The 13666-nt window shown below is 43.7% G+C and overlaps 1 protein-coding gene across 2 annotated transcripts in view; it reads left to right on the top strand.

Moving 5' to 3' along the window:
* The window catches only part of CCNB3 (cyclin B3), an 88752-nt gene extending 75494 nt beyond the window's left edge, over positions 1-13258 (top strand). For both annotated transcript variants that reach the window (XM_003276862.3, XM_030806884.1), the window contains 5 exons: positions 3130-3267; positions 7975-8130; positions 8950-9099; positions 12580-12710; positions 12946-13258. In XM_003276862.3, the coding sequence (XP_003276910.1) occupies positions 3130-3267; positions 7975-8130; positions 8950-9099; positions 12580-12710; positions 12946-13042 (672 nt within the window). In that variant the 3' untranslated portion in view covers positions 13043-13258. The remainder of the gene's footprint in view (positions 1-3129; positions 3268-7974; positions 8131-8949; positions 9100-12579; positions 12711-12945) is intronic.
* Positions 13259-13666: the final 408 nt, after the last annotated feature.

Genomic DNA, 13666 nt, shown 5'->3' with positions numbered 1-13666 from the left:
ATCCAAAATATCTGAGACAGGTCTCAGTCAATTTAGAAATTTTATTTTGCTTCCATGACACAGCCTCAGGAAGTCTTGATGACATGTGCCCAAGGTAGTCAGGGCATAGCTTGGTTTTATGCATTCTGGGGAGAAATGAGACATTAGTCAATATATGTAAGATGTACACTGGTTCACTCTGGAAAGATGGGACAACTAGAAGTGGGGAGGGGGCTTCCAGGTCATAGGTAGATAAGAGACAAATGGTTGCATTCTTTCGAGTTTCTGATTAGCCTTACCAAAGGAACCAATCAGATATGCATTTATCTCATTGAGCAGAGGGATGACTGAATAGAATGAAAGGCAGACTTGCCTTAAGCAGTTCTCACCTTGACTTTTCTCTTTAGCTTAGTGATTTTGGGGTCCCAAGATTTATTTTTCTTTTGCAGAGGCTTGGCTAGGCATGATGGCTCATGCCTGTAATCCCAGAACTTTGGGAGGATTGCTTGGGGCCAGGAGTTTGAGATCAACCTGGGAAACATAGCAAGACCCTGTCTCTCCAAAAAAGAAAAATTAGAGGTTTAATTGATTCACAGATCTGTAGGATATATAAGCATGGCACTGCTATCTGCTTGGTTTCTGAGGAGGCCCCTTCAGGGAGCTTGTACTTTTGGCAGAAAGCAAAGCAAGAGCAGGCTGTCACATGGCAAAAGCAGAAGCAAGGGGGTGGGGTAAGGTGCCACACACTTTTAGACAACCAGATCTCACAAGAACTCACTACTGCCAGAACAGCACCAAGCCACGCAGGCTCCATCCCCATGACCCAAACACATCTCACCAGGCCCCACCTCCCACACTGGGGATTACAATTCAACATGAGATCTAGAGGGGACAACATCCAAACTATATCAGGCACCAATGGGAAACTAACAGAACTACTCAGAACAGGTTTCTGAGTAGATCCAAGGCCATATTCCAGAAACAGTAAGAACTGTTTCTTGGTATTTCTGTTATTCAGAAATTTAATATGTGTATTGCTGAACCATTATATTTGACCATCTTCGGATAATCATTCATCCATGAAAATATACATCAATTTCTCCAGTGCTTCTCATTGACATATTTTTTGGATCATCTAGGTACCAGTCATTAAGAGTAACCTATACAAGGGGAGGTCCAATTAAGTGAAACTTACAGGGAGGGTAATGTCACTCAATATAAGGGAGAATTTTCTGTTAAAGCCATTCAAAAAGAGATTGGGCTGTATTTAGAGGTTTGTATGGCAGGATCTAAACAACTACTTGGTGGAGATGTTAAAGAGAATATTCATGCATTGGTTGAGTTGTTGGATGAGGACAGATTTTATTCTTGAATCCTAAGAACCCAAGGGGTTGTAAGGAAGAAGCATCACAGAAGATTGGGTGGGACTCTTGTGTATAGATGTGCAAATTATGCCTACACAAGGTCTCTAGCCAAGACTGAAACCACCAATAGAATCTAGCTCACACTTTGTTTGCCAAGCTGTGCGTTCTGGCTGTGGGGCTGCTGTGCCCTGAGGCAGGAGTAACCTTTGGCTAATTCATATAAAGGTATTATCTACTTGATAAGATGTATGCTTGAAGGGCTGCATTCACCCAAAGAAGGCAGCACTTTTTTTCTAATTTGCAGAAAGGTACTGCAGGGGCCAGCACAAACCATGGGACTAGGGCTATAGGAGATGGTTTCTTGGAGTTGGTGAAGGCAAGACAAGGATACATAAGAAAAAGAAACTAGAAATCAATAGCAGGAGGAAGTTGGGAAACTGTACAAATACATGGACATTAAACAACATGCCCCTGAATGACAAATGGGTCAATGAAATTAAGGAAATCAAATTCTTGAAACAAATGAAAATAGAAATACAACATAGAAAACCTATGGGATAAAACAAAAGTGGTATTAAGAGGAAAATTTATAGCAAAATTTTATTTAAAAAGTAGACAAAGATCAGCCGGGCGTGGTGGCTCACACCTATAATCCCAGCACTTTGGGAGGCCAAGGCAGGTGGATCACGAGGTCAGGAGATCGAGACCATCCTGGCTAACACGACGAAACCCCGTCTCTACTAAAAATACAAAAAATTAGCTGGGCGTGGTGGCGGGCGCCTGTAGTCCCGGCTACTCAGGAGGCTGAGGCAGGAGAATGGCGTGAACCCAGGAGGCGGAGCTTGCAGTGAGCCGAGATTGCGCCACTGCACTCCAGCCTGGGGGACAGAGCGAAACTCTGTCTCAATAAATAAATAAATAAATAAATAAATAAATTAATTAATTAATTAAATAAAAATAAATTTAAAAATAAATAACTTTACAAAAGTAGACAAATATCAAACAATCTAAAAAAGCACCTTAAGGAACTGGAAAAGCAAGAACTGCTTCAACCCAAAATTAGTAGAAGGAAAGAAATAATAAAGACCATGGCAAGACTAAATGAAATAGAGACTAAAAAAAAAAAAAATACGAAAGATCAACAAAACAAAACATTGGTTTTTCGAAAAGATAAATAAAATTGGCAAGCCATAAGCTAGACTAAGAAAAAAATGAGAGAGAACCCAAATGAAGTCAGAAAAGAAAAAGAAGGGAAGGGGGTTATATTATTAATACTTTAATCCCAGTCTGGCTTCTCCAGTCCCTTAGCTCACTTCCAAATTGTGCTATTGGTGTCTGCTCCCAATTGATATATTCTGATAGCATATCTAGTTGGGAAGAGAAACTAGTACATGAATAAACTCCATATTTCAGAGCTAAATAGACATCTCCTTTGGGAGGTCACTGTACAAGTTGGCAGCAAATGGAGAAAGCAAGAATCTAAGTATTAGAGATCAAAGGGAGAGGATGTGTTCACTCAAGGCTCTCAGAGAAGGCAGAGCATTTCTCTCTGATTTGTAAGGCTGGTCAACTACCCAAATGTGTAAGGATAGATAATGCCAGTGTCCTCAAAGGCACAGGAGATATACACAGGAACCTAGCTGAAGCAGTTTCTGTATTCGTAGCAGAGTCCCAGCTAGTCAGGACTGTTCTTGATGTTGCAGACACTCCAGGTAGCTAGATCTGTCTGGAGGTGACTTTGGAGCTGGACAATATGCAGATCTGTGTCATGTGTGTATTCCTCCAGGTGTCCTTTGAGATGACCCATGAGACCCTGTACTTGGCAGTGAAGCTGGTGGATCTCTACCTAATGAAGGCAGTATGCAAGAAGGATAAGTTACAACTCCTTGGTGCCACTGCCTTTATGATTGCAGCAAAATTTGAGGTGAGCCTGAGTCCCCATGGCCTGGATAACTAATCAAGTTTCTGTCCAACCCAGTGAATGAATATGTATTCATATATATTCATTGTTATGTGCTGCATAGCAATGTTTTGGTCAATGATGGACTGCTTATACTATGGTGGTCCCGTAAGAGTATAATGGAGCTGGAAAAGTCCTATCACCTAGTGACATCTTATTTTTTGTAACATTGTAATGTTACAAAAGATAAGTCATATGGTGATGCTGGTGTAAACAAACCTACTGCACTGCAAGTCATAAAAGTATAGCACATACAATTACGTACAGTACATAATGCTTGATAATGATATAAACTGTTACTAGTTTATGTGTTCACTATACTTTTAATTGTTTTCTTATTATTTTATTAGAGACAAGGTCTCTCTCTGTTGCCCAGGCCGGAGTGCAATGATGTGATCATAGCTCACCATAACCTCAAACTCCTGGGCTCAAGCAATCTTCTCACTACAGCCTCTCACGTAGCTAGGACTATAGGCATGCACCACAGTGCCTGGCTAATTTTCAGAAATTTTTTTGTAGGGGCGGGGTCTCATGTTGCCCAGGCTGGTCTTGAACTCCTGGCCTCAAGCAATCCTCCTGCCTTGGCCTCCCAAAGCACTGGGATTACAAGTGTGAGCCACTGCGCCTGACCTGGTTTAGAGTATACTATTACTTATTAAAAAAAAAAAAAAGTCAACTGTAAAATAGCCTCAGGATGTCCTTCGGGAGGTTTTCCAGAAGAAGGCATTGTTGTAGGAGATGACGGCTCCATGCATATTATGACCCCTGAAGAACTTCCAATGGGACAAGATGTGGAGGTGGAAGACAGTGGTATTAATGATCTTGACCCTTTCTAGGCCTAGGCTAATGTGTGTGTTTGTGTCTTCATTTTTAATAAAAAAGTTTAAAAAGTAAAAAGTAAAGCCGGGCATGATATTTCAATGCCTGTAATCCCAGCACTTTGGGAGGCTAAGGCAAGAGGATTGCTTGAGCCCAAGAATTTAAGACCAGCCTGGCGAACAAAGTGAGACCCCATCTCTACAAAAAAATAAAGAAGATTAGCTGGGTATTGTGGCACATACCTGTGGTCCCAGCTACATAGGATGCTGAGGCAGGAGGATCCCTTGAGCCCAGGAGGTTGAGGCTGTAGTGAGCTTTGTTCAAGCCGCTGTATTCCAGTCTGGGTGAGAGAACGAGACCCTGTCTCAAAAGAAATTTTTTTTAAAGAAGAAAGCTTATATAATAAGGATATAAAGAAAGCAAATATTTTTATACAACTTTATACTGTGTTTGTGTTTTAAGCTGTTATTACAAAAGAGTCAAAGTTTTATAAAATAAAGTTACAGTAAGCTAAGGTTAATTTATTATCGAAGAAAAAATATTTTTTTATAAATTTAATGTAGCCTAATTGTACAGGTACAGTGTTTATAAAGTCCATGGTAGTGTACAGGAATGTCCCAGGCCTTCCATTCACTCACCACTGACACACTGACTCACCCAGAGCAACTTGTACTCTCACAAGCTCCGTTCATGTTAAGTGCCCAATATAGGTGTACTGCTTTTAAATCTTTTATGCTGTATTGTTACTGTACTTTTTCTGTGTTTAGATAAGCTAAACAAATACCATTGTGTTACAATTGCCTACAGAATTCAGTAGAGTCACGTGTGTATAGGTGTGTAGCCTAGGAGAAATAGGCTATATACCATATAACCTGGGTGTGTAGGCTGTACCATCTAGGTTTTTAGAGGTACACTCTTTTCTGTGATCTTCTCACAATGATGAAAATGATGCATTTCTCATAATATATCCCTCTTGTTAAGTGACACATAACTGTGTATACATACATTTATATGTACATATATACACATGTGTATAACATCAGTGTGTATATGTGTGCGTATACAGTTACATACATACAAATAATTTTTGTCTGCCACATTTTTTGTCCCTCTTCCCAAAGCAGAGAAGCTGGTGTTGGTTGGCAATGGTGGTGTATTTGTTTCCTGGCATCAACAAGGTTCTTCCATTTTCTATCTGAAGATGTATTATGTGGGCATCCAACTAATTAAATGGGCAGTTCTTTTTACAGCTTCCTTCTGCTCCGTGATTTTCTGCCTCCACCATTTTCTTGTTCCACCAACTCCATCCCCATCTGGTGGAATCTCAGTCTGCTTATATAACAAAGCATTGCCTAACCAGGGTGCTGGAGACATTTAAGAGAAAATGGCCTGATGTTGATGGCAGTGAGTCTAAATGGTCCAGGTGAAATAGTAATTTGGGAAGTAGCAGTATAAAAGTGGGTAGCTGACCTTTTCTTCATGACCATAATCCATCTGACTAACCTCTCTGATTCCCCTTCCTTAGGTGCTAACTGATCTTGTTCAACTTTCATTTTTCCTTCAGCTAGGCTAGTTGTAGGAAGCCTTAGGGTTTGGGAGCAGAGAGGTGGCAACTTTTACCAAGGATTTCAAAGAACTTTAGAACTGTGGGTTTGTTTCTGTGTTGGCTCCCTCCCCAGCTCCTGCCTCCCTCTCCTCCCCAAACACATACTGGCTCTTACCCCCTCCCTCCCTCCTTGCCTCACTCTCTCCCTCCTTAACTTGCTCCCTTCCTCCCCTCCTTCTTTCCCTGTCACCTGCCCTCCAGTGATTGTTTTCCCTCACTCACCACCCCACCCTCCTTCGTTGCCCCTCACTCACCGGCTCACTTGAGCCCTCCCTCCCTCCCTCCCTCCCTCACTCTGTCCCTTCCTCCTGTGCCAGCTTGCTTGCTCCCTCCTCCCTTCCTCCTGCTTTTCCTCCCTTGCTCACTCCTTCCCTTATTTCCTCCCTCCCTCACTCACCTGCTAGCTCCCTCTTTCCTTCCCTCCTTGCTTCCTTCCCAGGCTCCCTCTATCACTTGGTGGATAGATTCCTCTCTCCCTAGCTAGTCTACACCGTCCCTCCCTCGGTGGCTTGCTCTCTCCTTTCCTCTCTTTCTCTTGCTCCCTCACCAGCTCTCTCCCTCCTTCACCTGCTTTCTTCCCTCCCAGGCTCTGTCCTTCCCTCCCAGGCTCCCTCTTTTTCTTCCTTGCCCAGTCTCTCCCTTCCTCTTTTACTCTGGGCACTTCTTAGCAAATCCTGGGAGTTGGAGCACCCTTCCTCTGTTGGCCAGGACAGAGGGCCCCTACCAAGTCCTATGGAGGAGGGGTGTCTTCCTCTCACAGGATTAAGAAGTACAGAAAGCCTAAGGAGATTTTGGGCTGAGACGATGGGGTTTTCTAGATATACAATCATGTCATCTGCAAACAGGGACAATTTGACTTCCTCTTTTCCTAATTGAATACCCTTTATTTCCTTCAAATGTGTCACATATACACCGTGGAATACTATGCAGCCATAAAAAATGATGAGTTCATGTCCTTTGTAGGGACATGGATGAAACTGGAAAACATCATTCTCAGTAAACTATCGCAAGGACAAAAAACCAAACACCGCATGTTCTCACTCATAGGTGGGAATTGAACAATGAGAACTCATGGACACAGGAAGGGGAACATCACACTCCGGGAACTGTTGTGGGGTGGGGGGAGGGGGGAGGGACAGCATTAGGAGATATACCTAATGCTAAATGATGCGTTAATGGGTGCAGCAAAACAACATGGCACATGGATACATATGTAACAAACCCGCACATTGTGCACATGTACCCTAAAACCTAAAGTATAATAATAAAAAAAAAAGAAGTACAGAAAGCCTTTTGTTTAGGGGAGGTATGGAGATGGCATGAGGAGAGAAAGGAGACAGTAGCCGTTGCACAGAGCAGTGGAAGAGAGAGGTTCCTGCCCTGGTGTTGCCACTAGCTTGCTGTGTGAACCTGAGCACATCACTTTTCTCTGAGCCTAGGTTTCCTTGTCTGCCAAACCAAAGGGTTGGTCCCGTCTGTCATCCAAAAATAGGGGAAAGGTGGGGGAAGAAAGCTGTGGCGGGCAGTAAGCTGCAGGTAGGGAGAAGAATTAGGGGCCTTCCTGTGTCCTCATTGTTTCTCCAAACCAATGTTTGACCTCCAGATGGCAGAGCACTGGAAGGTGCTCCCCGAACAGAGATTCTTTTCACCCTCAGCCTGGCCTGGCCCTTCCTTGTCTGACCTCTGGGTGCCTCCGCACACTCTGCCCACCGCAGACTTTTGTCTCTGTTTAGGTTTCCTCTATGCCTGTCTGTCTCTCCACCTCTCTCACTGCCAGGTACCCTGTATTGCCCTCCTCAAACATCCTTGCTCATTCCCTACACTAGGACACAAAATACAGGCTTATTTTCTATCTCTAGCTCCCCTTTCTGTGGCTTCCTTCTGTCCCTCCCTCCAGAGAAGGCCTTAGATTTCCCATTCATGGTTCTCAGAGGGCAGATTGCTGCTCCTAGGCCCTGTGCCCCATTAAGTTGCTTCTGGCACTGTAAGAATCCACCCCCAGGAGGTCCTATCCTCTATCTGGTGGTGGTGGTGGTACAGTTTTGGGGCAGGCCTCTCCTGTCCTTTCTTTCATTTACTTTTTCTGATGAGCCACTCACATCAACCAGAAGCTGAGTTTCAGAGCTACCCTGAAGATTTATGCCAGGAAATCCTTCACCCTTCTCCCTGCTGTCTTTTACCTCGAAGCAGAAAGCATGGGTTGTCTGTCTGGTTGTCACATCCTCTCCTCTCCTCTCCACCCATAGGAGCGCAACCCACCTCGTGTGGATGACTTTGTGTACATCTGTAATGATAATTATCAGCGATATGAGGCGCTCAACATGGAAATCGACATCCTGAACGTCCTCAAATTTGACGTTAACATTCCCGTCGCCTATCATTTTCTGCGCAGATATGCTAGGGTAAGAGAGAAGAGACACATCTTCATTCTCCTACTGCTGAATTAGTCTCCTTTATACCCAGAGTAGCTGCCTGAGTGGTAGGAAAGGGGAAAGGGACAACAGGCAGCAGGGAGCTTTCTCCTTCCATCCAATCTCCTAGGTTAAAACTTGGCAATCTTTATGAAATAGTGGGAGGTGGGTGGGGGTGAGTTGCAGATTTCCACAGTGTGCCTATAAGGTTTTGAAGTGAGGCCAGAGTTGGGGAGGAGAAACATTTCTTTGATCAGGGAGGGACACATGGAAAACTTTGTGGGGGGATGCTGGCAATATTCTCATTCTTTGCCTGAGTATCGGTTACAAGGGAGGTCACTTTATAATTCATTGTGTTGTGCAAATGGGTGCGATGTACTTTTCTCTTTGTGTGTGTGATAGGTTGTAATTTTTAAAAAATAAGTTTAAACAAGAAAAGGGAAAAGGTTGTTTTGAAGTATGGAACACCTTCTAGGGAGGGTCACAGGAACAGAGTTACGGTGGGAGGACTTTGGCTCTTTAAAGAATGACCCATATACCAAGGGGGGATGTGGGCCAGTACCATACACACAGTTGGTAATTTGATTAAAATCCTAAAGGTGGCAAATCCCACTGACTGTTTCAGAATCCCCCCTAAAGAGTCTGTTTTTGTGGGTAGGGAAGATGAGGTGAGTTATGGTTGCAGGAGAAAGGCACATTACTCAAACAGAGGGCCACTGAGGCTTGGGATGATATAACTGGAGAGGGAGTCCTCTGCTTGGTGCCAGTTTTCTAAATTGATTTCTGAGCCAGTCTTCTCATTGCCTTTAGTGTATCCACACCAACATGAAGACACTGACCTTGTCCCGCTACATCTGTGAGATGACCCTGCAGGAATACAGCTATGTCCAGGAGAAGGCTTCCAAGTTAGCTGCTGCCTCCTTACTCCTGGCCCTCTACATGAAGAAGCTCGGATACTGGGTAAACACTTGCGAGATAGGGGTATAGGGGTAGAGATTTAAAAAGCAGAAGGTCAGCTCAGGGGGAAGGTGTAAATTAAGGCCACGGGAAACTCTTGGGGACAAAACTGACACATATTCACAATTATGAACTCTAACACCTGGACAACTTGGGGCAAGGGCTTCTACAGCAATAGTTTTGAATTATGCCATTTTTCATAATCAAAGTACCCTTTGTTCCAAAGAAAGCTCACCTGAAAGCCAGGTATTACATACCAGACTACTGTGAAGGTATTCTGGTGGTCATTGGGGGTAGTGTGACCCTACTTCTTATCTCCAGCCCTGTTCCCCTCTTGCCTCTTGGAATCCCCTCAGCAAGACTGGCCCCTGAGGGAGCTTGTTGGAACAGGGTTTGAAAAGCACTGAACCAGAGAAGAGTAGTGAAAGCAACTGTCTGTGTCTACAAAAGTGGCACTCAGGGGCATGACTATAGTGTTCTTCTCTGAAGAAGGCCCTCAAGGCCTCCTGCTCCAATACAAATAAAACTCATATTTGATGCTTTCTCAATTTTATGAAAAGTTGGGGGTAAAATCAACTTTAGATAATTTTGCATTCTTACTAATGATATGTATAATATGTAATCCAAGTAGCAGGAGTATGCTTGCAAATGCAGCCCCTCTGCTCAACCACTTCTGAGCTCCTCCTACCTAAAAATCCTGGAGCCACTGAGGGAAGAACCTCTGTGGGCTGAGAAAGAACCACATAAAGTAGTTATGTGAACTTGGACAAGCCGTAGTGAAATTTCTTGAAACAGAGAAAGCATTCAATAGATGATAGTGATGATGAAAAAGAATAAATAATAATCATGACTGGCATTTATTGAGTGCTTAGACAGTGATCTAAGCACTTTGTGTATTAACTCATTTAATCTCCACAACAACCCCACACAATAGTACCGTTATCCCTGTTTTGCAGATAAGAAATAACTCCCATGTTTACACAGCTGATGAGAGGTGGAGCTAGGCTTTGGAAACTAGGCGTGGTGTGTGGTGTTCACAATCCAAACCAACTGTGTAATCAGAATGGGCATGGCCACAGCTCTGGAGCTAAGGGTCTGGAGGCCCCATGCTGAACCAGGCTTTGACCTTTGGATCCCGTGGAAATCCAGTGGGCCGTGAGGGGGACAGCTGATGGGTTCAGGGAGGCAAACTGTGTGCCAACTAAGATAGAAATATTTCAGTGTTTTCACACTTGGTGACTAAACCAGGGCATATCAGCTAAATGTCAGCCCGAATCTGAACTCGGGTAGTCTGACTCCACAATCCTCTATGTTAGTATACTGCCTCTCCTATAGATAAGGAAGGCTTCACAGAAGAGGTGACTTTTGAGCTGGGTCTTGAAACTTATGCAGGAACTTGTGAGAGGGGACATTCTAGGTAGAGGGAGCAATAATTAAAAAGACGTGAAGGCATTAAGGAGGGAGTGTGTTGTGTTTAGGGCAGAATAAGACATCCCCTATGGATGGAACAGAGAGTATGTTAAAAGGAGGGGTGCTAATGATGTTAATAGTGACAGATGAGACCAGAATGGTAGATCATGGTCAGATTGTGAAAGAAAGGCCTCGTATACCACGCTGAGAGACCCACTTTACACTAAGGCATTGAAGGTTTTTTAGGCAGGGAGGTGACCTGCTCCTGTTTGTGTATTTTAGAAACAGTACTGGTATAGCAAAAGAGAAGGTAGAGTAGATGAAAGAGAATATAAAGGTGGGAACACCAGTGAGCAGGCTATTGTAACATAGTCAAGGTGAAGCATTTGAGGGTCTGAACTGACACAATGGCACTGGGGCCTTTTAATCTTATTTAACACATCCAGTCTACTCCATTGCCCCCTTGTGTTACTCCCCTACTCAGCACGCCAATGACCGCCCTTTGCCTGTGGTGTTGGTGGTTTCCAAACAGTATTTGGGGGAGCCCTGGGTTTCCTGCAGAAGTCTCTCAGGGACCATGTAAAAGATAAAGGGATCCAAATTCGTGGGCTTCTTAGCTCCCACCCCCACTTCCAGGTAAGCTATTTGGGCTTCCAGGTAAGACACTTGAAAAAGAGGAGTTCAAGGAAAATAAGACATTTTGAGGAAACCACTGACTTATAAATCCTCTTCCTTTCTCTGTCTGTTGAGCTCCCCACTTCACCAACCACTGTGGACATGCTGTCCTCTGTGAAGCTTTCTGTGACTCTCCTGACAGAGTTCGTGGGTCCTGCTGCTGTGTTCCTCCAGTGTCCTATGCTCACTTCCATTATAGCACTTATCACACATTTTTTAACTGTCTGTTCGCACATCTGTCTCCTCTACTAGACTACAGACTCCTCAAAGGCAGGTCCCTCATTCATTTTTGTGTTCCCAGGATCCTACATATAGGGCTTGGTAATCCTAGTTAGCATTGTTTGGGTACTTACTATGTGCCAGACTCTGTTCTATGTATGATACACAAATAAACACACACACACACACACACACACACACACACACACACACACACACACACATTTAACCCTATGATGGAATTACTGTAATAATCCCCATTTGGCAGATTGGGAAACTGAGGCCCCAAGAGGTTAATTAACTGGCTCAAGGCCAAGCTGTTAGGGGAACTGAAATTTGACCTGAAGCATTTTGCCTCCAGGACCTCTGCTCTTAAACACTGCTATACCGCTTCTGCCACATAATAGGCATTCTTAGCTGAATGAGAAAATGAACCTGTGGAATGATAGCTGTTAGAGCCAGAGAGGAGGATCAGCCTTAAGTTCATGTTGGCTGTTGAGTTGGCACCTAAACTTTGTTCTGGCGTTTACCTGGCCATTAGCTCTGGACCTGAGAGTGAGCAAATTACAAAATCAGTCCTGTTCCTTAGGACTGGTGAATTTCTGCTTACATTAACATCTGTGACCAGGGCTAATATCTTTTTTTCTTTTTAAGAGATAGGATCTTGCTCTGTTACCCAGGCTGGAGTGCAGTGGTGCAATCATAGATCACTGCAGCCTCGAACTCCTGGGCTCAAGCGGTCCTCCTACCTCAACCTCCCGAGTAGCTGGGACTACAGGTCTACACCACCATGCCCAGATAATTTAAAACTTTTTTATAGAGCTAGGGTCTTGCTGTGTTGCCCAGACTGGTCTTGAATTCCTGGGCTCAAGCAGTCCTCCTGCCTCGGGCTCCTAATGTGCTGAGATTACAGGCATGATCCCTACCACGCCTGGCCAAGAGCTAATATCTAACTGGTACGTATGGATATAACCATCCCAGCAGTTTGTGGCTGGAATCTATTCTTCTATATAGCATAGTATAATTATTGATCAGCGTCCAGATGGTGTGAGTCTTTGAAATGTTTTGAATGTCATCTCTGTTTAAACTATGTGTGGGAAGCTTAGACTTGGGATAGCAGAGATGGAGGAAGGGTGTGCTTCCTATAGTAGAAATCATTATTCATGCTGCTTCTTCTAGGTTCCCTTCCTGGAGTATTACAGTGGCTACAGTATCTCTGAGCTTCACCCCTTGGTCAGACAGCTGAACAAACTGCTGACTTTCAGTTCTTACGATAGTCTCAAGGCTGTATATTACAAGTATTCTCACCCGTAAGTACTAAGCCCCGGATGAGGTTGGGTTTGTGTTCATTTATTGGGAAGCTTTAAAATACTAGACCGAGACTAGCCTCACTTAACAGAAAAAGATTCAGGCACTTTTCACCTTCCTTTCTACTCTAGGGTTAAAGCAAGATAGGGAATTAAGGGCCGTATGTCCCACTTGTGCCATGGAGCCTGATTGTATTTGCCCTATTCTATACTGAGGAGACCCCTCTTCCTTTTGCAGGGTCTTCTTTGAAGTCGCCAAAATCCCCGCCTTGGATATGTTGAAGCTGGAGGAGATTTTGAACTGTGATTGTGAGGCTGAGGGCCTGGTACTTTAGTAGCAGCCACAGGGCTAAGCACGCATGTTAACAGGGTATATTTATTCTATGTTTGAATTTGTCTTTTGATCGCTTTTATTCATTTTTCCTTTCTTTGTTTGTCTTTTCCCAAACTGATAATGTTATAAATATTTACGTTGCTTGTTTCTATGAAAGAAAAAAATATTGTCATATTTGACTACAAATTTAATAAAAAATTAATGGTTATTGTTAAAATGGCTCATCTCCCCTCTTATTGTTCAGGAGCCCCATGCACAGCTCAATGATTTTTTTTTTTTCTTCCTAGTCAAGGCTGGGCCCCAGGGCCTAGATTACCCAATTCCCTCCTCTGTTTAGAAGCCTTCTCCTCATGGGAAGAGGAATTGAGCTAACCGTGAACTGATGGATGGGTCTACAGAAGGAGTATTATGGTGCCCAGTCCAAGGAGAAAGCTCCTTTCCTGACAGGTAGGCCTCACTGTTCAGAGCTGGGCAGCTGGCAGTGTAGGCTAATACCTTTTGGTCTCAATCTCAGGTATTTTGCTTTCTTTGATTCTTCCTAGATGGCGAAAAGTTGGGGATCAGGATTTTAATCCAAATGTAGCCTTGTTTTCAGTTAGGCAGCTTTTTAGAGTACAAATTTGAA

The sequence above is a fragment of the Nomascus leucogenys genome, chromosome X, assembly GCF_006542625.1.
Source record: "Nomascus leucogenys isolate Asia chromosome X, Asia_NLE_v1, whole genome shotgun sequence".
NCBI lineage: Eukaryota > Metazoa > Chordata > Mammalia > Primates > Hylobatidae > Nomascus > Nomascus leucogenys.
This window is presented reverse-complemented; position numbering and strand designations above follow the sequence as displayed.